General features: G+C 32.9%; 2 protein-coding genes across 2 annotated transcripts; one reads left to right on the plus strand and one right to left on the minus strand.

The window, feature by feature from the left end:
- Positions 1-368: 368 nt before the first annotated feature.
- LOC140760358 (uncharacterized) lies at positions 369-5176 on the plus strand. Its single transcript, XM_073097291.1, has 6 exons — positions 369-575; positions 714-846; positions 1582-1685; positions 2428-2572; positions 2656-2796; positions 2966-5176. Exons 1-6 carry the CDS (start codon positions 535-537, stop codon positions 4832-4834), a joined length of 2433 nt encoding a protein of 810 aa, XP_072953392.1. The 5' UTR covers positions 369-534; the 3' UTR covers positions 4835-5176.
- A 15913-nt stretch (positions 5177-21089) lies between these two features.
- LOC140760404 (uncharacterized) lies at positions 21090-22691 on the minus strand. Its single transcript, XM_073097336.1, has 3 exons — positions 22682-22691; positions 21220-21606; positions 21090-21103 (listed from the first exon to the last, which is right to left on the minus strand). Exons 1-3 carry the CDS (start codon positions 22689-22691, stop codon positions 21090-21092), a joined length of 411 nt encoding a protein of 136 aa, XP_072953437.1.
- Between the last annotated feature and the right edge of the window lie 2930 nt (positions 22692-25621).

The raw sequence follows: 25621 nt of genomic DNA on the forward strand, positions 1-25621 counted from the left end.
GTCCGTACTCTGTCTTCTACCTTCTTTCTTCTTCTTTTTTTAAAATTTATTTTTATTTATTTAAATCCCTACATTTTTCCTAAAACGGGAACAAATTAAAATTAAGGTTTAAAAATTAAATAGAAAGTGCTTCTGAATTAATTAATTAAGTTAGTCAAGATATTCCTACTTTGTTAGAAAAGAGAGAAAAATATTAATGTGATATTTGGTTGTCATATAGGGGCTAAAATGTAATTAAACCATAATTTTATTTTAGGAGTTAATTTATTGGATGATTCTTTTTTTCCTTTTTCTTTTACCTTTTCCTGCTCATATTATACTTATTCCCACCTGTCTTCTCGTCTCCTACAGCTCACCTCCCCGCAACCCCTCTTACTTTTTTTTATTTCTTTTTTTCCAATCTCCCCCTCCACTTTTACTTTAATTTCAGCGCAACTCCACCGCACTCACTAATTACTCCAACTCCCTCGTATAAAGTAGGATCAAAGAGGAAGAGAAAGCGAAGGGAAGAGGAGATAGAACGGAAGGGTAAAGATGTTTGATAGCTTGCTCGGCTCCAAGTTCTCCAACAAATGGTAATCTTTGCTTCTTGTTCTTAATCTTCTTCTGGGTCTTCTTGGATTGAGGGTGTATGATGGTCCGATTGGGATTCTTGGAGGAAGGGGTGGGAGGAGAGGTGATGAAATGATTTGGGTTTTGTTTGGTTTTGGCAGTAAGCATGCGATAAAGTGCATAAAGGTGCGGTTGGATCCGATAAGGAGGAAGAAGCAGGCGATGCTGCGATTCTTGAAGGAGGATGTGGCCAAGCTCCTCACCAAAGGGCTCGACGCTAATGCCTTTGGAAGGGTATAGCTATTTAGTTCTTTCGATGCTTTTAGTTTCGTCAAAATTTTAGCTCTCTTTCTTGTTCTTGGTTTCTGGGTGGAGAAAAAATAGCTCAAATGGCGATACTGGAGTTGAAAGATTTTTTTTTCCTTGTTCTAATGCTTCCTGATTCGAAATTAATATTTTTATTCTGTTCCTATGAGCACAGATATGATTTTGTGCTACTTTTTCACCCATTCTTAATTTTAAGAAAATTTGTTTTCGGACTGCCTCCGAAGTTTGAAAAATTATACCCTGGGCGTCTTGGGGAGGAATCTTTTGTATTTTAAGTAAATAAGTTGATGTTACATGAACTTGCATGTGTGGTTTTATCATACAAGAATGGGTTAGAAGGAGAAACATATTAATCAATTAAGTGCTTATGTTGTTTCTATACGTCTGTACTATCCTATTTTTTCTAATTAATAGTTTGACATAAGAGCAATATCTTTTGATTTTTCGCTTGTCCTAATTCTGTGCAATCCAACATTTAGGGGACAATTCTCACTAATTATCATGTAAAAGAGAATTAGTATGATTTATTTGTTGTTTGAATGTAAAAGTCTTCAGGTGATCTTTTCTCTTCCCTATTTATGCTTAAATGTACTTGCATATATACAATATATATATATACATTTTATCACATTATATATCTATATGTGGGTTTCATTTGCTTCTGATTTTTGTTAAAATAATTTGTCTTCCTGATTTCAACAGATTGAGGCGCTTACTGTCGAGATAAATCATGCATCCTGCTATGATATGATTGAGGAATATTGCGAACATATTTTGAAGCAGCTTCAATTCCTAAATAAACAGAGGTATTAACATGTTGCTTCATTTAGATAAGATAGATCATAGATGTATGTTCATTCTTAAAAATTTATCTGAGATTCAGTATGATTTATATAAAATGAGTGCATTACCAGAGTTATATTCTTATGTTGATTGGCCATACTTGAAGCTTTGGATTTTTCTTATGAGATGGTCCTTAACGTATTACGTCTGTTCTTGTAAGCCATATATTTTTTGGAATGCTCAAGTTCCATGATTTTTTAGTTTTACTATTTCAAAGCAATAGTTGCAATATCTTGTCAGAAGTTCATGATATTCTCTCTGTAAGAGGTTTTGTTGTTCTTCAGTGTACTTTGGGTGTTGGAGAAAGCTGGAAAATTTGGAAGCACCCATGGCAATAATTGCTGATGCCAGATCCTCATTTACATCCTTTTTTTTTCGACTCGGGATACATGCATTTTAGGTTATAGCAACGTTGGGGAAAACCTGAATATCCCTTTTTGAGCATTTGAATATAAATAATTCCAATGGTTCAACAATATTCCTATGTGTACTAATTTAATCTTTATTTATCATAATTTTCATTTGTTTAACAAATTCTTAAACTTCTGCTAACTTAAATATTGATGTGGAACTTAAATGATACAAACAGGTTATTCCATCGAAAGTAGTTATTCGAATATTCTTAGGGTTTCTTCTACTACTCCCTCTTCCATGTCTCTGATCTGCCATGTGCTAATTGTATATTCTAATTGTTTTTTCTTACAGGGAATGCCCTCAAGAAGCCATGGAAGCTCTGTCAACTTTAATCTTTGCTGCAGCCAGATTTCCTGATTTACCTGAATTATGTGATCTCCGACATGTATTTACACAGAGATATGGGAGTCATATGGAGTCATTTGTTAATGCAGAGGTGATAATTATGAGTTCATGTTCACAGCAACTTTGTTTTGCTTTTAGTGTTCAGTTGCTGATTCCTTATCTTTTTGTGGTCAGTTTGTTGAGAAGCTTCAGAAGAAGTCATTCTCTAACGAGAAGAAATTACAAGTGATGCAAAATATTGCTCAGGAGTTCGAAATTAGATTTGATTGTAGAGCATTCCAACAGAAATTGTTGGGTCAACCTGAAATTAAATTGGTAAGTGTCTGAATAACTCCTACTATATGTGCACAAAAGTATTGTTTTCATTTCGCCGAGAAAACTTGTGTTGCTTAGAACATTTTTCTTTTTTGATAAGACACAGAACATGCAGTGCTTAAAGACATATGGTCTGAGATAGTTTATATCTTGTGAACTTGGTTTGCAGGATAAACCTAAGAAGGATAGTCCATTTGCTGGTGGAAACAAAGAGCCTTCATCAAAGCTGCCCCGTGGGTATCATGGTGATATTCCATCTGAAGGAAAAAGGAGATCTCATCCTGTAGGTATCTTGCAAAAGCAAGAAGTACAGGAAGAGCCAAAAGATATTCATGTAATATCAAATGTCAACATCATCCACCAACATGAGAAGAACAGGAAGGGAACTGCTGATAAGCTAGAGCACATGGATTCCTCATATCCTAAGCCTAGAGACAGTCATAAAGAAACCGAGAATCCAATTCCTTCTCGTAACAGGGTCCCAAAGATCCGAGAAGGGTCTGACCACACTGACCAAGAGAAGCAGGAAGTTGGTTCGATGAGATATTCTGAAGATCGATTCAGTAAAATGGCTCCTCCTTACATGAAGCATACTGGGGCTAAGAATGAAGGCCATATTGAGAAGGAGAATGACAAAACCCTTGCTTATGATAGATTGCAAGCAGCTGCTGATGTTCCTGATTTTAAAAAGAAATCAAAAGCACCAGAAGGTTTGGATCCTGTTGGCTTAGAGAAGCAGAGAGTTTGTTCAACAAAATCTTTTAGCGAGAAAACCATCGATATGGTTCCTCCATACACTGGACAGAAGGGAACAATCAGGGAGTACGAGGAAGAAGAGAAGGGAAATACCTTCTATGATAGGTCGCGAAGTGCTGCAGATCTGGAACCTGCTGTCCAAGACAGGCGGCCAGTTAGACAAGTGAACTATGAGAGGGCAGTCAACATGATTCCTCCTTATGTCAAACCAAAATTTGCTGCCAAGCCAGTGCAGGAAGATTCAAACATCCAAATAATTCCTGGTTATGACAAATCTCCAGGCACTGATCATAAAGAAACCATGAAGGATGCACTGGTTGACGATGAGAGGCCTAGACCTACTTCTGTCAGGAGAAAATTTGCTAAGCCACCCATCATCGACACTGATAACAGTCCAATCGATGATGAAAAGATTGTGATCCAAACACCAAGTGGCCGAAGAAGGCATACAAGCAGACATACCGGTGCTACCTATGATGATGATATTGATGTCAATGTTGTGAATATGCACCCACAGCCGAAGGACAATAGAATGGTTAATGCTACTGATTATGGTAGCCTTTCTCATCAAACCCCAAGGGACAAAAGAAGACATAGAAACCGAGGGAATGGCTCTATCTATGATGATGATTATGATGCTAAGGTCCCGGGGATGCATCCACAGCCAATGGAAAACAACAAGGAGGATTATGGGAAGTTTTTGCATCAAACTCCAAATGGTCAAAGAAGTTATGCTAGCAGGTTAAATGGTGATACATATGATGACAACCATAATGATAAGAAGGTCATGGATAGATATCCACAACCAGTGGATGACGAAATGGATAATGCAATCGATTACGGCAAGCTCTTGCACCGAACCCACCGTGGCCAAAGAAGGCATGGGAGCAGGAGAACTGTCTCCTATGATGGTGACTGTGATGAGGAGGAAAAAATGATGGATAAGTTATTGATGCATTATAGCAGGAAAGGTCCAGATAGTGAGGATGTCAGGATGAGAATAAAGACTAGGCGTCCTCCAGTTCATCATGTCAGTGATGGATCTATAATTGAAGAGGACCATGATGATGGGAAGGTTCGCTCTCGTGTAAAGGATTCAGCGCGTACTCCTAAAAGATCTGTTTCTTTTCCAGCAGAACCAGTTAGCCCTGCAGTAGCAAAGGTTGCTGCTTGGACTAATTCAATGCATCCTGACCAATTCAATGGTGGAAGTGTGCATCCGAGAATGCCGCCAAACTATGACGAATTGGCTGCCCGGATCAGTGCAATGCGAAAGGCATGAGAAGTATACAAAGTGATGGTCAAGTTGTGCATCTTCTTACATAGCGTTTCTTCCATTCAGATACTATAGTTCCATCATTTCAGTAGAAACCAGTAGCCTGATGATACCCATCCCCGCTATCCCTAGAGGTCGTTTCTGCCTTATATTGGTTTGACTACTAATTCACATAATCGAGATATATGATTGGTTGGTTAAATGTCTCAACATATTTGCAAATTTTTCTTTTTGATGTGCTTTCACATCATATTTGCTCAATTTCATTTGGATGATGATCAGCAATGTACATATCATATTATGGTGTTGTCACGCATTTGTTGCGATTATAGTGATGTCTTTTATTCATGTCTCGACTTGTATATTCTCTTCTCACTGTTTGAAACTTTTGTCGTCTGGATGTATTACTCCTAATCCATGTAATGCAATGGTGATGTATTATTTAAACAAAACCTGGTAGTATTTGTAGCCTTCACCTGAACTACTAGAAATTGGAATCCTAAGGTTTGGCCTTGTTCTAGTCGTCAATTCTTATACAAAATTAAAATTAAATGTGAACCATATATATAAGTTGGTTTAGAAAAGTATCCAATATTTACTCCCTAATTTTTTCTAATATACATACATACATATATATATATATATATATTTACAAAGAATAATCCTACACGAAGGTTTTTGAATGTATTAATTTCAAAGTGAGTATATCTTAATGTCAATTGTTGCCCAGCTTAATTTAAGCTACTGCTATTTTTTTTTTTTTTTGACTTATTTGCACTAATTCCCCATTTTCTATTTTTTCTTTCAACTTTATCCTCGTTAAGTAATAAAATGAGAGAAATTTTTTATGCATTTAATATAATATTTTTTGTATTATCCTGTCAATTTTGCCGTCCGAAGATAAGACTAGTAAATATAAAACTATAAATTTTATAATAAAACTGTGAAATAGAAAATATTTAGAATTAGATAATAAAATTGTGAAACTTACCAAAAAATAAATAAGAGTTCAATAGCAAATTTCATATATAAAACTAAGAAACAAAAGATATAAGTGTTTACTGATTGTAAATTCCATAATAAAATTGTTAAACTTATAAAAATATAAATCTTTAACTATGAAATTCATAATAAAATTGCAAAATAAAAAATATAAGTGTTCAATAGCCCCAAAATTCATAATAAAACTATGAAACACAATTAATTTTTTTGTTCAAACTTATTGAATGTAGACGCTTTAATTGTCAAACCCATGGCATAACATTAGAAGGAAAACATGAAAAAAAAAAGTAGAAAGAAAAGTCACCAAAACTAGAATAAATGGCAAAAATAAAATTCAATCGCTTCAAGATATCCTCTCCATACCTAACCCCTCCATTTTCCTTTTCTTCCAATTTCTTCCATCAATGTTTCAATAGCCGATTGCTATCTATAAGCGATCTTACATATTAGATCTATTCATTTCATTTATTTTTTTTATTAATGTTTTTCTCAATATGTTTAAATCTTCATGCTCTTCATTGGGTAGATCTAGGTGGCTCTATTGGGATTAATGTGTTTTCTCTATGTTTCCTTTATAAATGTTATCTTCTAAATCTGCTTTTCTTTTGTAAACAAAATTTATCTTATAATTGACATGAGGAGTCCAATTAAATTCTAAGGATTTTTTTTGTATAATTGACTTATTTTACTTGGCCATCTTTTTTCACTTTGTCTCTTATCTTTGCCTTTTGCTTTAATCTTATCGGAAAAATAGATTCACAACCAGAACAAAAAGTTAGGATCTAGGAAGACAACCCAAGCGTCAAAAGGAAAACTGTATTTTTGCTTTCCATTTTGGTTGTTCTGTGTTAGCTACGTTGTTAGTAGATAAGGAAGAGTAGAGAAATTGATCTTAAACAGCTATAAAGTTTTACCTCTCCTTAATTTGTTGCTTGTACGATCTCTTTTAAATGCTTTTAATATGAAAAAACATAAATCATTGGTTATGCTCTAATACCAATTAAAAAATATTATAATTAACCCTAAGGGATAAGTCTATCACACATCATTAATAAAATAAATATAAAAATAAAGCATCAAAAGACAATCATAGACGGAAAAAATTTTACGTGAAGAAAACCTTGAATTAGGTAAAAAATTACAGACCCAAATTCGAAACCTATCACTAAAATTATAGCAAATATAAAAAGTTTACAAATCACTTGTCGATCTTCACTACTCAATCTATAACAACCTTGCTCACTAAACCACATAATACATTATTTTTCGTGATAAATTTCCAAACTATAATCATCTTCGAGATTAATCCTTCTATGTTAGTGACCCTCAAGACGTAGTTCTTGTATATCTGATGTAAATATGCTGAGTCAATAGGAATTGAACATATTTCATTGAAAGCCAAGAGACGATCTATAAGACTCCAATGGCCTCCATAAGGTAATCAACTCCAAAAGATGATCAAAAAAATATCATAGACCACTTACTTCGGGTTAGAATTAAATTTTTCTTTAATACCTCTTATAGATAGATAAAATATTCTTTTAAAAATTCTTCATAAATTGTGTAGATCGGAGAAAATCCATACTAGATGGCATTCGAATAAAATCACTTGGGTGTTCAAACTATAGTAAATTGTGTAAATTTGAGAATACTAGCTAGCATTCAAATGTAGTCACTTAGGTGTTTGAGCTACAGTGAATATCTATACTAGAATTCAAATATAGTCACATAGGTGTTTCAACTATACTAACTCCAAAAACTTTCTCTATAAATAAGAATATTACTTTTCCTATAGTTCTTCAATAGTGTATTCCTTTGGATTTCCTTTTTCTTCTAAGTAAGTCTTAATTCTACTTTTCCAAGTTTTTATTTTTATTTTTCTTATAATTAGATACTTGTTCGGATAAAGCCCCAGCCCTGCTTGGTAGGCTTCAATAGACGATAAACGACCACTTTTGAGAAGTAGCCGCCCAATCCCTTGCCCTAAAAGTTCACTTTAATATTCTTTCTCAAACATCTTATAATTTGTGTATATGCTCATAAATAAAATTTTGATATGTTGCATGAATAAAATATTTTTTTAAATATAATTTGTTAATTATATGAGTACAAATAAAACTTTACAATCTCTTCCTTTGACAATTTTGTGATAAAATAGACTTTCCTATAATACAAAATATATACCAACAATAATGTACACATTTTAATAGAGTATAGTAAAAGTTTTGTTACTATAAAAATATTTTGCACAGCTCTACACTCATACCATTGAAATGCATATAAAGTTTTAAAAATATATTAAATAATATAATGTATATTCGGAGCAAATAGACGTGATAATCGAGCGGGTCGAGCTTTCTAGGCCAACCAAGCTTAAATATTTGTTTACGGCCCGACCCACCAATCATTCGAGTCTGGCCGGGTTCGAGCTGGGCTAGAATATTCTAGCCCATTACCGCTCACTAGCCTATTAAATATTGGGCATGGGTTAGGTATAATAGGTTCAATATAATTAGTTAAGGATAAAATATATTATATCTTATTGGACCGAGTTTAATGGGCTTATATAAAGATATTTTAGTTATCTTTTATGGGAACATAATTATATATTGATATATAGTTTACTAAATATTGAATGTAGAACTAAAAAAAATTATAGAAATATGCATGCATTATGGGTTGGGCCATAGATAAGAACAATAAATCAGGGTTTTGAGCCAAGTGGGCAAAAGCCTAGCCCATGCCATCTACTATCAATATCGAGCTCGGGTCAGCCTGGGCCTAAATCGGGCTCGGGCCGAGTTTGGGCAGGTTGGACTTAATGATCATGTCTAATAGCAAATTAATTCCAAATGAATATGATGCTATACTACTGTCCCTTTTTTTTTCATAAATTAACAAAGAATTTAATCAATATAAGAGGAAATATTGAAGCATGAAAGATAATTTGTCACCTAAAATTACATTTGATTCATGTAATCATTCAAAAATATGCTCCCATCAAAATCATAATCTAATTGACATCATTTTTCAGCGAATAATTTTCTAAAAACGTACAAAAATATTCTAAGTGTCAAATCCAATTACAAAGAAATAAACATTGCAAAAGTTTAAATATTCAATGTCACGAATAGTTCACAATCAAAGATTTGATTATAGTTAACATATTTTATTCAAGTTTTTTTTTATTGATGTACTTAAGAATTTCAAATTGACTTATCAGGAAAGTCAGAGTCATTATAAAGTCAAGAGGAAATAGATGCACAAATATTTATATCAGCATATTATAAGCTAAGTGGTTTGACAAATGAAAGTGTCAAAAGTAAATATACAATTATAGTGTCTTAATAATTCGCTCACAAAACTATTACAATATGAGACAATTCTAAGATATAAAATATTAAAAGGCGATATAGAACTAAAGCTAAATCATACTTAGTCCACATTCTCCCATTTTAATTAATAAATATTTTTAATTTTTAATTTTTTTCTTGCCTAAAGATTTTTATTAATCATTTTATTGCAATGATAGTTTTCACACACAAATTAGGTAACCATTTTCTTAGAGCATCTCCAACCGTGGCTCCATATTTGGAGCTCCAAATATAAAGCCAAAAATAAAGCAAGAGCCCGATGCACTCCAACGCACCGGGCTCCATATTTATTAAAATAATAATATAATATATATTATTATATTAGCTATTTTAAATTACTTAATAGGTCATCTTAGCGTTATTATTTTTTCATAAAAAATATATGGTTAGAAAACTCTCATCGAGATCTTTAAAATAAAACTAATATTTAATAGTTTCAGAAGTTGTTTTAAATTACTAATTTTTTAATTAAACGCATCGAAATTACATTACACGAAATAAATATCGAAATAAGCATTACATATCATTCACTAAAAATATCAAAATTACATTGGGAATAATTTTGAGTAATTATATTTTAGGACACATAATTTATTAGACTCATTTGTATAAATAATAAAAAATTTAAAATTTAAATTAACTCAAAAATAATTTAATATTAGACTCATTTTAAAGGTCTTGATGAGACCTTTCTACTAGTATTTTTTTGTTAAAAACCGATTAGTAAAATTAATTATATACTCAGTTTAACTAACTAAATTATTTAATAAAAGATACAAATAGAATTAAAATTATTAAATGTAATAATTATTGAGCAATTTTGGTATTTCAAAAAGTTGAAATGACAAATGGAGCCGGGCTCCATTTTCATGGTGGGGCTCCAAATTTGGAGCCCCACTATTGCTAGCTCCAAATTTGGAGCTAGCTTTTAGAGCCCGGTTGAAGTTGCTCAATGTATCATATTGGAAGCATAGATGACTCATGAATGAAATACGGATGTATGATGTCAAATTGGATATTTTCAAAATAGTTTTCATGCTAATTATGTGGTATCCCTTTCATTGATCTTTTAACAATGAGAAATATTAGTTGGATAACATGTTTAATCGATAAAGTAGAAAATCTATCTTAAGGTATTTTTTATGAAATGTATGGAATCACATCACTAGGAATTAGGTAGACTTAATCCCCTCATCCCATAGCAAATAGTTTTGATTTCTTGTGAAAATGGCTCTTCTATAGATAAAGCATTCTAATTTTTTATACAAATAGCCCTCCCATAGGTAAAAGTTTTTTCATGAGATCATAAAGTATGACATTTTAAGGCATCTTTCCAATACATTAATAACTATTTACATGATTTAACAAACTTAGTTATGAAAGAAATATCATCATAATAGAGCCACAAACTATAATTTTTATTATATAAGAAATCATATTTGGCTCCGTCGAATTACTCCAAGTCTTTATTCTAAATTATAAAATAGTGTTTGTACTATTTCTTTAAGAATTTGGATTGTTAATCCTCATACAGTTGGGATATTTAACTTCTTTGTGAGTGAAGGCTCATAGATAAGAATAATTTATTACATTTTATAAAATACAATAAGACAACATAATACATAGATAAGAAGAAAGATAGAAAAATAACTCTTTGAGACAAGTCTTACACTTAACATATATTAAACAGTAATATAAATAGAACAAAGTGTCAAATTAAGTGTACATAAAAATTATAAAATAAAAAATGATCTTAGTAGATTTATAAGAGTGGAAAGCGTCGAGTCAACCTACAGTTCTTTGCAATTTGACAATCCAAGATATAGCCCTATAAATTTCTAAAGTCTAGAAAATTTAAGTTCACCAATTGACAATAAATAAGAAAACAAAGAACCTACAAAACACTAAACTTGTAGTAGAATAAAGTAAATAAAAATAAATGCAAGCTCCCACAAAAGATACGTACAGTACCAAGATTCGAATGACCATAATAGGATTTACAAAAAGTGATAGATAGTGGAAGTGCTTAGAAACAGTAGCGACGAGGAGGAATAAAGAGCTATTAAATCAAAACATTAGCGAGTACAAGTTGCTAATGTGCATGGAGAGAAAGGGCGGACCAAACACAACGCAAGCCCCAAAAAAGCCCAAACCACAGCTATCTCTTCATTGGTCCATCTTTCCAAACATTGGAGAATGATGAAACCTCAATAAAGATTTCAATGCAGTGGGCAAGACTAAATTAAGGTTACCGAGCAAAAAAGAAGAAAGAGATGTTCCATATCAAATAGGAAGGAGAGGGCAAAAAAAAATTTTTTTTTAATCATAATCACAAATCCAATTAAAATATCTTATAAGGCAAGTATACCATCAATAAAAAATTCTATTAAAAGAGCGAAAATCATTCCATTCATCCTACTTCTTGTATAGTGTGTTAAAGATGGGGCATATTTTTTCGAGCGATGGATGAAAAATAGATATCATTCGTCATGGAATGCTAGATGGGTTCAAGAATATTCTTTTGTCTTTATTTTCTTCGACGTACTATTTCTTTATCGCAAGACATTCAAATCTCCATATGTTTTCAAGAATGGATGTTTTCATACAAATGGTAAAGTTGATTTGATGATTCAGATGGAGGATAAATTGTTCAACTAGAAATTTTTTAAAAAAAAAATTCTTCAAAAATTTCATATACAAATGTTTATCCTGATGGTAATGATAGAGGTTCACTTCGTCTGGAGTTTATACAACAAGATCCTCCTCCACAATTTTAAACAATTCTGATACAATATGATACGATTCGAACTTCACCGATGTCATCTTGAGCATAGATTCATTTTAGGAGTGTTTTTGTTTCATGTTTTAGTGTTTAATTTTTATTAAAATAAGTTTTCTATAAGTCGCATTCGAACGCGGGTGGAGTGAGTTCGAATGCGGTTTGTGAACGGGGTTGTGAACATGGGTGAAGAGAGTGCCCTATGCGTTCGAACGCACTGTGAACACCTGCATCACATTCGCAAATCCAGAGAAGTGGGAAATAGGCGCGTTCGATCGCACGTTCGAACGTCTGCATCGCGTTCACAAATCCAGAGAGGAGCGAACTCGGTTCGTTCGAACGCGGTCGACGAAAATTGTATTGTTAGGGTTAATTTTGAGTTGTGGTTAGCCTCTAAAATGATGTGGATGGCAACCAAAGTCATTATTGATTATTGAGAATTGAGTTTTGCCTTACCTCCTTCGTCTTCTTCATTCTCGTTCTCTCAATCCCCGGCAACGCCAGTTCTAACCTCCCTCGACCGACCAATCACCCTAGTCTTTTAGGAGCGGACCTCTCCTCCCCCTTCTTCCAATCTATCCATCACTTGCCCTAACCCTTCCATCAACCATAACCCTTCCACCACCACTTTTCATCGGTGCCACCCCATTAATGCCGGTCATCCACCAACCACCATTACCTAGGATCACGTGCCTCCATCCACGAATCATAAACATACTATTCTGACCTTTTTCCATTAATCGAATTATATCTCGAGATCCTCACATCTGATTCGCTTGAAACTAGATTTGTTGGAAAGCTCTTTTCTGGGGCTACAACATATCAAAATTTCCTATCGATCCGACGGCGGTATATTTCAGAATATTATTTCAAAGTTCAGTGCCAGAATCAGTCCAGATTTAAGAATCGAAAGAGATCGAACCTTAACATAAGAGGAGATCGTATCAAGCTTGGTATCAGAGCTCCTTAGCCAAACGGCAAGATTGTATCACAATATTTCCTTATCAAATTCTATTATATGGTAATTCAAGATTCCAACAAATAATAGTTTTCTTATGGATAGCAATAGCGAAATTGCCTACTACTATCCACTTGCTCAATAAGAAAGGAGTTCAAAAAGATCCTTTGTATGTTTTAATTTATGTTTTATGAGTAGTCACCCATTTTAAGGTCAAATGACCATTACTTTAATTTTTTTTTTCTTATTTTTAAAAGTATTTCTGTCACTTGCTTTTAGATTTAAGTTAAATCACGATAGTTTTAAAATAATAAAAGTAAAAGGATAAATATTCATATAGAAGGATATAAATGATAATAAATATAAAACATAGGGTATAAATTTCTTGGTTAGGGTTATCATATTTTACGAGCTTAACAATATTTCTAAGAAATCTTTACATAATTGTCACTATATTTTTCAAAACACCATAATTATTTCCTTTGTACTTTTCAGAACTATCTATTAGTCTAATAGGTAAATTTAACTAATCAAGAATAAAGACGAACTTAGATTCAGAAAAGGATTATTGTGCCCTTCTATAATTAATTTTAAAATGATTCAAATACTATCCTACGCTTCTAATAAATTAATATATTACATTCAACCAAATAAAAAAAAGGGAGAATTTATTCATTTATTTATTCATATTAATTTAAACAATAATCTAATAGACATAATCTATTAAAAACTAACTATAGTGGCAATTTTAAAATAGTTAAAAGAGTTTAGCGGGCAATTATAATATTTTGAAAGTTTTGAGTGGCAATTAATTAACAAGCTTCTTTCTTTAATAAGTCTCGTAATCTTAAGATTTGAAGAACAATAGGATTTTCTATTTAAATATAGAAGCTCGGTCAAAGTGCCTTCTATAGTTCCTGTATAAGATACGGTAGCTTATTTTATTTCCTCAGTTGGCCATCATCCTAATTAACAGCCCATGGTCTAATTAATCCCACCTTTGACCAACTAAACCTATCTTTCATCACTAATCCACAGCTTAACCCCATGAGATGAGTTTTTAGGAAAATAAAATGAAATCGGACCTTCATGCTTGCACGATATCACAATTTTATAAAATAAATTTTGAACAATTATAGTTCCTTATCATATAACTTAGGAAATTTTATAAGTCACGCCCTATATTTCGTCTATTCTTTGAATCACACCCTTTCTTTGAGGATAATATAATCTGACCCTTCTTTTTTTCTCTAATTTTCATTTAACACTCTAAATTAATTTAGGTGATATAGTTAAAGAGATATTTCGTTATGATATACTTAATAATTTATAAAGTACCTAAATTACCCTATTTTTTCATTCTCTATTTCTCTCTCATATTCTCATCACTCTCACCTCCTCATCATGCCCAAGCCAAATATTTCCAAATTAGAATCGATCAAGATTTTAACTTGCTCCATCTTCTCTTGCAAACCTTAGGTTAGAGCAAGAATAGGTAGAAGAGGAGGAAGAGAAAGAAGAAAAAAATGATGAAGAGGAGGAGGAAAACCAGAGAAGACAGCGACAACGACAATGACAAGAGGAGAGGTGATTGGAGGAAGATGGTGAAGAGATAGAGAGGAAGAGAGTAGGGGTGGGTATAATTTGGTAATTTAGTTAATATTAGTTAGATAAAATAAAGGGTCACTGAATGTGAATCACAAATTAAATGTAATATATTTATAAAATTCCCTATAATTTAGGGTTTGACGAAGAAATTGTTACCAAATTGTACCTCAAATTGTTAAACTTTCTTCTTAGTTGTCTCGAAATCTCCCCATTGTCATTGTATTAAACTTTGGTAGAAGAATAATAATAAATACTCCAACCATAGACTAGAATCAAGATTTTACCCATCAATTAGAACTACAAATAAAATAACCACCCAAACGAATAAGAGTAACAGTGAGGTAGGTGGTCTTCAGCAGAAACATCTAACCACGTTGACGAGGAAATGGAAGATATAATTCTCGCCGTCGTCGATCATCTCTTCGCAGACCAACCGCTCCAAGCTGCGGTCTCTCGGCAGCGCATTCCCGTAGAACAAGATGGTCGCCACCGCCGTCGCCGGCCGGCTCACCAATGACCCGACCAGCCTTATCACAGTCCGAACGAACAATGGCAGCAGAGACTGCATGCAGTATATACGTACCAATGTAATTAGTTGGAAATAATGGAACATATCAAGTAGTGTATAATATCGAGCAAGAACTCTACCATGTCGATCAGAAGGTAGATGTTATGATACCAAAGGTTGGGTCATTGGAGCTCTCTCCAACTGCTGGTCCAAAGATCGCACACCTAATGGTCTTTGCAGAGAGAGAAAGAGAGAGAAAGAGAGAGAGAGAGGGTGGTATTACTTTTAAGAAGAATTAATATATATATATATATAGAGAGAGAGAGAGAGAGAGAGAGAGAGAGAGAGAGAGAGAGAGAGAGAGAGAGAGATGGGACTCTTGGAGTTAACGACGGTTGGAAACAATTGGCGGGAGGTACGACGGCGCCCATTGTCATCGATCAGGTGCCTTTCTTCCAATCGTACAGCTCTTCTCACCCGAGGGTTTTTAACTTTCTTTCTATGTTTTTTTTAAGGGAAATTTACAGATAACTCCCAGATATTTCCATTTATTATTGTCTAGTCCTTACTTTTAGATATTGTGTACGGAAACTCATGACTTTGTTTTTTTAGGTTAGTTTTTAAGAAAATATTTTTAACAGATTATTATTAAAGTTAATAAATAATAAAGGACTAAAATAGAAGCGTTGAATATAAAATATTTATCAAAAATATTTATCTCACATAATATTGGATCTCTTTGCAACTATTTTTCATAATTTATATAAGAGAAACATAGTTGCTTTAGATCTGAATTATATTTATATTTAATTAAAGAAATAATATTCTTAAAAGAGCACAATGATTTTGATGGTAATTATAATATTTTAAAGAATTTTTGGAAGTTCTCAATGGCAATTATGTAAATTTCCTTTTTCTTTCTTTTTGTTGATTTCTTTCTTTTTTCTACCAGCATTGTAACCGTCCATCTTCTTTAATTTTCCAACAATGGGGAAGAAGAGGAAGTGTCACTTTTATCTATCTTTTTCTCCAGGTTCATATGTTTAAACTTTAAACCCTAAAACCTAAGCACTCATGCCTTCTCCTTTTAAACTCTGAACAATAAGCCTTTCATGCCTAAATATGAGATATTGTTTAACCTTTAAACTCAAAAACGCCACTAGCATTGTGACTATTCAACTCTAGAAATCTTGTTGCTTTCTATTCACATAACGTGTACTCTGTACTTATATAATTTAAAAAGTCACAAATTATTTTCAGTACAATAACTAAAGTGAGATTAAACTATTTTGGTCATTTAATGGTATTATCCTAAAAACCTGTATGTTTCTTTAACAAACACAATCGGATAATTTATTATTTTAGAGTTGTACCATTAAGTTTAACAAAAAAATTAACAGTCCTATTTTAATCATAAGTATAGAAACTAGTTTGAGACTTTTTAAAATATTTAGTAAAATAATAGATATAAGTACATGATGATAAAATATATTTAACTTTATTAATTATATAATTAATTTGCTAAACTTTTACAATTGCCTTTATTTAAGTAGGAGTGAGATTATAAAGGACTTAAAAAGACAGGGCACCATAGTAACAGCTGGGTTTTCAGAAGGAAAGAGATTGTACCTCTTGAAATTCTGGTGGAAGCTCAAAGAATATCAAGTTATAAGCCCAATCTTCCTCCTACGGTGCAGACCAGCCCAACCATGGAATGCGAGCTAGACTTAGATGGGACAAATAGCAAGGAAGTGTTAGAATAAAGAGAATACGACCCAAAATATGAAATTAATTCTATAAAGGATCGAAAACTAAACTCCCAAAAGATCATCATACCTCCAGCCATTGGTGTACTTTAAAACTTATGATTTTTGCAAATTAGCTTTGGATCTTCTAAGCTCTCAAACACTCTAGTTTGATGGTGTGACTTCTCTAAATTGAGTGAATAAGCTTAGGGACCAAATCCACTATATATAGCCTAGCTCCCATCAAGCTTTATGGCTATGAGTTACCATATTGAAAATAAACGTTCATCTCATGAGAAAACTTTCATCTTAATTAGTAAGAAAACTTCCATCTCAATCAATGAAAAAACCTTCATCTAATCAATGAGAAAACATTCTAACCATTATGAATGTTAGTAATAAAAAAGGGAAACGTTTGGACCATAATAAATTGGGTTAAAAGAAAATTGGTTACATTCTCCCACTTGGTCCATACGTTTGACCTGATTGATGTCTTAACTTAATCTCATTGATTATCCTTTTTAAGAAATAAACATACGAATCATGGCGATAAGTCCTCTGATAACAAGTATTATCTTCCATGTATTACAATATGTTTACTTCTCAAGTATTATACTTTATGTGGTAACACTTAACGAATAAACCTTATGTTTATTCTTGGTCCTATGAATTTTCTCAAATACTTAATGTGCACATTAATATGAGAAAACATCATAATTAACAAAAGTTTCATTCATAGATTGCATATACAATTACATAGTGGAACCAAGTCCCATTTTCTCTACATGATTCTTGAATTTCAATGGTGGCATGCCCTTAGTCAAAGAATCAGCGATCATTAATTCAGTGCTTATGTGCTCAATGACCACTTTCTTTTCCTTAATACGTTCCCTTATGGCTAGATACTTAATGTCAATATGTTTACTTCGACTTCCACTTTTATTATTCTTAGCCATAAAAACAGCAGCTGAATTATCGCAGAAAATTCTTAATGGCTTAGAAATAGAATCCATAACTCTAAACCCAGATATGAAACTCTTAAGCCATACACCATGTGAAGTAGCCTCAAAACAAGAAATGAACTCTGCTTCCATAGTAGAAGTGGCAGTCAAGGTTTGCTTGACACTCCTCCATGATACGGCTCCACCGGCTATCATGAAAATATATCCAGATGTTGATTTACGAGAATCAACACAACCAGCGAAATCAGAATCTGAGTATCCAATTACTTCCAAATTATTCGTCCGTCTATACATAAGCATGTAATCTTTAGTTCCTTGAAGATATCTCATTACTTTCTTTGCTGCTCTCCAGTGGTCTATACCTAGATTACTCTGATATCGTCCTAACATTCCTATAGCAAATGCAATGTCAGGCCTAGTACAGACCTGAGCATACATCAGGCTTCCCACAACAGAAGCATATGGAATGTTCTTCATTTGTTCTCTCTCAAGATCATTCTTCGGGCATTGGTTTAAATTAAACTTATCACCCTTCACAATAGGAGCTACACTCGGTGAACAATCTTTCATCCGAAATCTCTCCAAAACTTTATTAATATAGGTTTCCTAAGACAGACCTAAAATACCTCGAAGTCTATCTCTATGAATCTTAATGCCAATGACATAAGACGCCTCACCCATATCTTTCATATCAAAACTTTTAGAGAGAAATTGTTTCACTTCATGAAGCAAACCATTATTATTGGTTGCAAGTAAAATATCATCCACGTATAAAACAAGAAAACATATCTTACTCCCACTGACCTTTTGGTATATGTATTGATCCATGGGATTTTCAACAAATCTAAATGAAGAAATTACCCTATGAAATTTAAAATACCATTGACGGGATGCTTGTTTTAAACCATATATGGATTTATTAAGCTTACAAACCAAATGCTCACCTTCACTAGAGAGGAATCCTTCAGGTTGTTTCATATAAACCTCCTCTTCTAGATCTCCATTAAGAAATGCTGTTTTTACATCCATTTGTTGTAACTCAAGATCAAAATAGGCTACTAATGCCAATATAATTCTCAAGGAATCTTTCTTAGATACAGGAGAAAAAGTATCTGTGTAATCAATTCCTTCTTTTTGAGTGAATCCCTTAGCAACAAGTCTCGCCTTGTATCTCTCAATGTTGCCTAATGAGCCCTTTTTAGTCTTAAAAACCCATTTACAACTTATGGCTTTGGCATCATCAGGCAACTCAACAAGATCCCAAACTCTGTTACTCTTCATTGAACTCATCTCATTTTTCATGGCATTATACCATAACTCAGATTCTTTGCAACTCATGGCTTGTAAAAAAGACTCAGGATCATTTTCGGCTCCAATGTTATAGTCAGATTCTTGTAGGTACACTATATAATCACTAGGAATTGCTGACCTTTTAATTCTAGTAGATCTTCTTAATATCATACTATCATCTTCCTGAGAAGTATGAGGTTCAACTTGTTGTTCAGAAATTTCAACAACTTGATCTACTGGACTATTGTCAACAGCTTGAAGACTTTCGATGATTGGTTGTTCAACACCAGTTTGTACTTGAGGGGTGTTGTGAACAATTAACAATCTATCATCTAAAGTGGAAGGTTGAGACTCTAAATGATCAGTATCAGAAACTATATTCTTGATTTGATCGCTCCCACTCATCAAGTCATATTCAAGAAATTTTGCATTTCTTGATTCCACAATCCTAGTGCTATGAGATGGACAATAAAATTTATAACCTTTAGACCTTTCGGTATATCCAATGAAATACCCACTAATGGTCCTTGGGTCAAGCTTTTTCTCTTGTGGATTATAGATCCTAACTTCAGACGGACATCCCCAAACACGCATATGTCGCAAACTCGGTTTCCAACCTTTTAATAATTCAAATGGTGTCTTTGAGACAGCCTTAGTTGGAACTCGGTTTAATATATACACTGCCGTCTTCAATGCTTCAGTCCACAAGAATTTAGGAAGATTGGAGCTGCTAAACATACTCCGCACCATGTCTAATAATGTTCGATTTCTTCTTTCTGCCACACCATTCTGATCCGGTGAACCAGGCATGGTGTATTGAGCAACTATTCCATGCTCTTGAAGAAACTTAGCGAACGGACCAGGTGCTTGTCCATCTTCAGTGTATCTACCATAGTACTCTCCACCTCTATCTGATCTCACAATTTTAATTTGTTTTCCGCATTGTTTCTCTACTTCAGCCTTAAATATCTTGAAGACATCTAATGCTTCATTCTTATTATGAAGTAAGTAGAGATACATATATCGTGAGTAATCATCAATAAAAGTGATGAAGTATCTCTGACCATATGAGTCCACATCTGGACTACATATATCAGTGTGTATGATTTCTAATAAGCCTGAACTCCTATTAGCACCCTTTTTGGACTTATTGGTCTGCTTTCCTTTAATGCAGCCAACACATGTCTCAAAATCAGTGAAATCTAGAGTACTAAGTACTCCATCATTCACTAATCTCTTAATTCTTTCTAGGGAGATGTGTCCTAATCTCCGGTGCCATAACATAGAGGAATCCTCATTAATATTACACCGTTTAGTACCAGTGTGAACATGCATTGAATCATAAGTGACATTATTTTGCAAATTAATACTATAAAGACCATCAGACAAAATACCATTCCCAACACGATCAGAATTATAAAATAAACTGAATGATGTGTTTGAAAAATTAAAGGAATATCCTAACGGTACAAGTCTGGAAATTGAAATCAAGTTTCGTGAAAAACTTGGAACATAAAAGGTTCTATTTAATTGCAAAATAAAGCCACTATTTAAAGTTAATAAACATGTTCCTATAGCCTCCACATGTGAGCTCATCTTGTTCCCAGATAAGATATTTTGCTCACTTCCCACTGGCTTCCTTAGGTTTTGCATACCCTGCAAAGAGTTTGCAATATGGATTGTAGATCCAGAGTCAATCCACCAGGTGTTAATATTAACATTAACCATATTAGACTCATAACAAACAAATGAGGTTGGATTACCTTTATCCTCAAGCCATTTCTGAAATTTGGCACATTCCTTTTATATGTGTCCTTTCTTTTTACAGAAGAAACACTTGGCCTCCTTTTTTATATCAGCTTGGGGTGGTGTTTTACCCTTCCCATTCTGATTAGCTTGAGTCTTTCCTTTCCTACGGGTTGTAGTCAGCATTGCACTTTCACCTAGCTCCATCATCAATCTCCCTTCTTCTTGAACACACATGGTCATTAACTCATTGATTGACCATTTTTCTTTATGTGTGTTGTACGAGATCTTAAAAGGCCCGTACTGTTGTGGGAGAGTGTTCAGGATATAGTGCACTAGAAAGGTTTCAGACATCTCAACCTCTAGTTTTTTAAGTTGAGCCGCAATGTCCCTCATCTGCATGATGTGCTTACGCACACCTTTGACATTAGTGAGCCTTAGAGAAGAGAACTTCATAATTAGAGTGCTTGCTAAAGCCTTTTCTGAAGTGATGAATTGGTCATCAATGGCCTTAAGCAAGGCTCGGACATTTTCATGTTGATCTACTGAACCACGAATACTAGCAGATATTTTAGTCTTAATGAATACCACGCTTAGACGATTGGATCGCTCCCATCGTTCATAAAGCGCAATATCCGCTGAAGAGCTAGTAGTAGTGATTGCAGGTGGTTCATCCTTTCTTATTGCATAATCAATGTCCATCCACCCTAGATGAAGAAGAACTCTCTCCTTCCATACTTTATAGTTATCCCCTTTCAATTCGGGAATATCACAACGGATATCAGATAAATTCTCAGGTCGTGAAGCTGCATTCAATATTACATGCTTATGTTAAATTGAGGCATAAATGAAATTATGTTTTACCAATGTAAATCATACTTAAAAAAAATGAATCAAATGACATAAAATTTGCCTGTGGGCAAAATTTTAATTCAATAAGATTCATTCTTGTTTATGATAGAATTTCTCAAACTATCTTAATTCATAATTCTATGGGTATATTATGAGTATAGTTTGATATATATATTTTAAACTTTATGATAAAACTATCAAATTATCACTTAATTCATAATTCCTGTGGGTAAGTTATGAATAATTTGATATCCTATCCTAATTAATTATTTAAATATAATAAAATTTCCTGTGGGATAAAATTTATTATATTTAAATAATTAATTACAATTAATGTCTAAAATTATTTTATGTGATCTTTAGAACTAAAAAATATAATTTTATTTAATTAAAGACGCTGTGGCTATCGTTTAATTAAATAAATTATATATGTCACATATTAGACATAATATTCTTTATCGCATATATTATGCATGTTATGATAATTTCAAAATTCATCCCAAAATTGCATGCATCAATTTACATAATGAGCATAATCGATCAATTTGCACAATCTAATTTAACTTAAAATCACATACATTATTCTAAGCATAAATAGATAACATATGCGAGCAAAATGATGGAAAATATTATTTTTGCAAATTATGGTTATCTTCAATCTTCATCCAGGTCATATAAACCTAGTTTAGACCCAGAAATTCCAGTACCATAACTCGGCATAAATACAATGTTTTGATGCCAAAAGAAAAACTTCTTCCCCTTTTTTATTAAACGTAGGATACTTAGAAAATCAATATCTTAAGAATTTCTAACTTTATTTTTGCATCAAAAACAACTCAAAAGGAAACTTTAATTTATGACAAAAATCTTGGCCGTAAATAGAGAAGAGCATAGAGATTATTCATAAACACCAAGGCAGAGATTAAAAAATGCTCTGATACCAAATGTTAGAATAAAGAGAATACGACCCAAAATATGAAATTAATTCTATAAAGGATCGAAAACTAAACTCCCAAAAGATCATCATACCTCCAGCCATTGGTGTACTTTAAAACTTATGATTTTTGCAAATTAGCTTTGGATCTTCTAAGCTCTCAAACACTCTAGTTTGATGGTGTGACTTCTCTGAATTGAGTGAATAAGCTTAGGGACCAAATCCACTATATATAGCCTAGCTCCCATCAAGCTTTATGGCTATGAGTTACCATATTGAAAATAAACGTTCATCTCATGAGAAAACTTTCATCTTAATTAGTAAGAAAACTTCCATCTCAATCAATGAAAAACCTTCATCTAATCAATGAGAAAACATTCTAACCATTATGAATGTTAGTAATAAAAAAGGGAAACGTTTGGACCATAATAAATTGGGTTAAAAGAAAATTGGTTACAGGAAGGGGATATCTCCTGCTGGGTAGACACCTCGTGGCAGGAAAGTCATGTAGGAGATGCAGGCATCTTCATCAGCAAGTACTGGAGCATCTTCATTCTGGGTAAATCAATCCTGTTGCAACAATGCGAGAGCACGTTAGTGGGTGAAGCACTTGCTCTCCTTGAAGATTTGAAAGTGCTAGAATGCAGATACGAAGCAAGAAGATGTTATATCTATAGTGACTCTCAGATGCTGGTCACAATGGTGAACGGAGGGTATTGGAGTGCGTGACTAGTAGAGCCCATTATTCATGACTGCAGGAATATCCTCGCTAGCATGGACTTCGTTGAGGCCTATAGTCATTGCAGTAACTCAATGGCCCAGTCACTAGGCTTGCTGTATCTTTGGGTGCAAGCCATGAATGGACTGACCCAGCAATGAAATTGTATATATTTTTCATTATTTAAAGCCTTTTCTTTGGCAAAAGATATTAAGCCACACCTTACCGTTTAATAAATAAATATAATTTAACCTGACCATCACATCAACTTAATTATAATTAACAATTAAACCTTTAAAATAGCTTGGAAATAAATCAAAGCACAGATTACAACGAAATGATCAAATCAGACCTCCAAAATACAAAAAATTATATCCAAACATTGATTCTATATGATCAACGGATCCAAGCTAATGTTGTTTAATATTAAAAGTCATATTTGAGAAGTGAGAAAAGTACAATTTAGAAAAATATAAAAATAGTATTTAAAATTAGTAAAATATCTAATTTTAATTCCATTCAGTCAAGTGCTTAATGAATTAAGCTTAATTCAGGGTGTTGCTCAATAAGTAATAGGGAAATTTGTATATAACACCCTGCTTTTTAGCTAAATTTATATTTACACCCTACGTTTTCACTGTTTGTCGATCGAGCCATATGATTCAATTAATATTTGCAGAAAATATCCTGATGTTAGTTCTGTTAGCTTAACTTAACCAAACCCCACGGTTAAATTAACTACACTAATATGATTACCAAAATACCCTCGTCTAAGTTACCCAATATATACACAATTTAACCCAAACCTAACCCAACCTAACCCAACCTAACCTAACCAAACCTAACCAAACCTAACTTAACCTAACCAAACTTAACCCAACAAATACCCAAATCTATCTCAGACGAGGGTATATGTTGAGCTTATTGATGATGACATGAATCCTCTTCGGAGCTACATAAAAAGTAAATTTGAGCTCATTAATTAGCTAATAGCTATGCCATTTCTAAAATCCATACTTTAACATTTCAAATAGGATGTAGGTTCAGAATTTGATCAGTGAAATTGTCGTAAAAAGTAAAATCCAAGCTGTGCCATTTCCAAAAATTGAAGCTATGTCATTTCCCAAATCTAAAGCTAAATCTAAAGAAAATATCAAACGCAAGATAGAGGAGGAGAAGAGAGAGTTGTTAGAAGAGAAAATCCTACCTTTTTTTGATTGAAAGAAAGCTATAGGGTTCTGCCCTAAAAGAGCGGAAGAGAGAAGAAGAAGAAATAGGGAGGAAGAAGAAGTATAAGGGTATTTTCGTCATTTTAAAAAATTAATTGTAAATTTGACGGAATATTCTCATGTATCCAAACGGTGTTAGTTAAAATCTAACATATGGTGTTTTCTATAAATATTAATTAAATCATAGGGCTCGATTTGCAAATAGTGAAAATGTAGGGTGTAAATGAAAATTTAGCTAAAAGGTAGGGTGTTATATACAAATTTTTCTAAGTAATAAAAAGCGAGGGCTTCATTTATAATATAGTCAAAATATAGAGTGTTATTTGTAAATTTCTTTTTAAAAGAATTTATGTATTGGTCGTCGGATTAAGGGAATTAACGTGTATTATATATTATATATTATATAATAACAACGGGGTGGGCATTTAAACTTTTTTAACAGCTTTAAACTAAAAATTGTACGAATTGTTTCTATTACTTGATGCAGCTATAATTTTATATTACTCGGGGGGCTTTTCAAATAACGGCCTGGATTAGTGATTTTGTGATTAACGCCGTCTTTTAGTTATTTTACAATCCTACCCCTTCTTTTAGTCTATAACACTGTTAGTTTGATTAGCAAGTCTTAGTCCTAGATTATGGTTTATTTAATAGTTAAATACATTTTGCCCTGGTAATTTGGCATAAAATTTCTAGATAATTCTATTTAGACCTGTATAGAAATTGGTAATAATTTAAGGGGTTTAAGTAGAATTATCCCTAAAATCATATTATCTCTCTCTACTTTATATTTTATCACTTAATTAATCTCTATTTATAACTAATGTGGAACTGTTAAATTTTCTATTAGAATTAACAGTAGTAACATGTAAGACGTCAAAACATAGTTGGCCAACTATACTCCTACTTTTCTTAAATTTTATATCATCTCATATAAATTAGGGAAATTTGCATATAATACCCAATCTTTTAATAAAATTGTGATTTACATCCTACATTTTTACTATTTACAAATCGAGTCCAATGATTTAGCAAATATGTGCAAAAAGTACTCCGTTGTTAGGTCAGTTAATTAAACTTAACTAAAT

Source organism: Typha angustifolia, chromosome 5, assembly GCF_048772165.1.
Source record: "Typha angustifolia cultivar Huaian chromosome 5, ASM4877216v1, whole genome shotgun sequence".
Taxonomy (NCBI): Eukaryota; Viridiplantae; Streptophyta; class Magnoliopsida; order Poales; family Typhaceae; genus Typha; species Typha angustifolia.

Coding starts and splice junctions, on each gene's coding strand:
- LOC140760358 (XM_073097291.1), top strand. CDS start 535: ATGTTTGATAGCTTGCTCGGCTCCAAGTTCTCCAACAAATG. Junction 576..713: donor TCCAAGTTCTCCAACAAATG/GTAATCTTTGCT, acceptor TGGTTTTGGCAG/TAAGCATGCGATAAAGTGCA. Junction 1,686..2,427: donor CAATTCCTAAATAAACAGAG/GTATTAACATGT, acceptor TTTTTCTTACAG/GGAATGCCCTCAAGAAGCCA.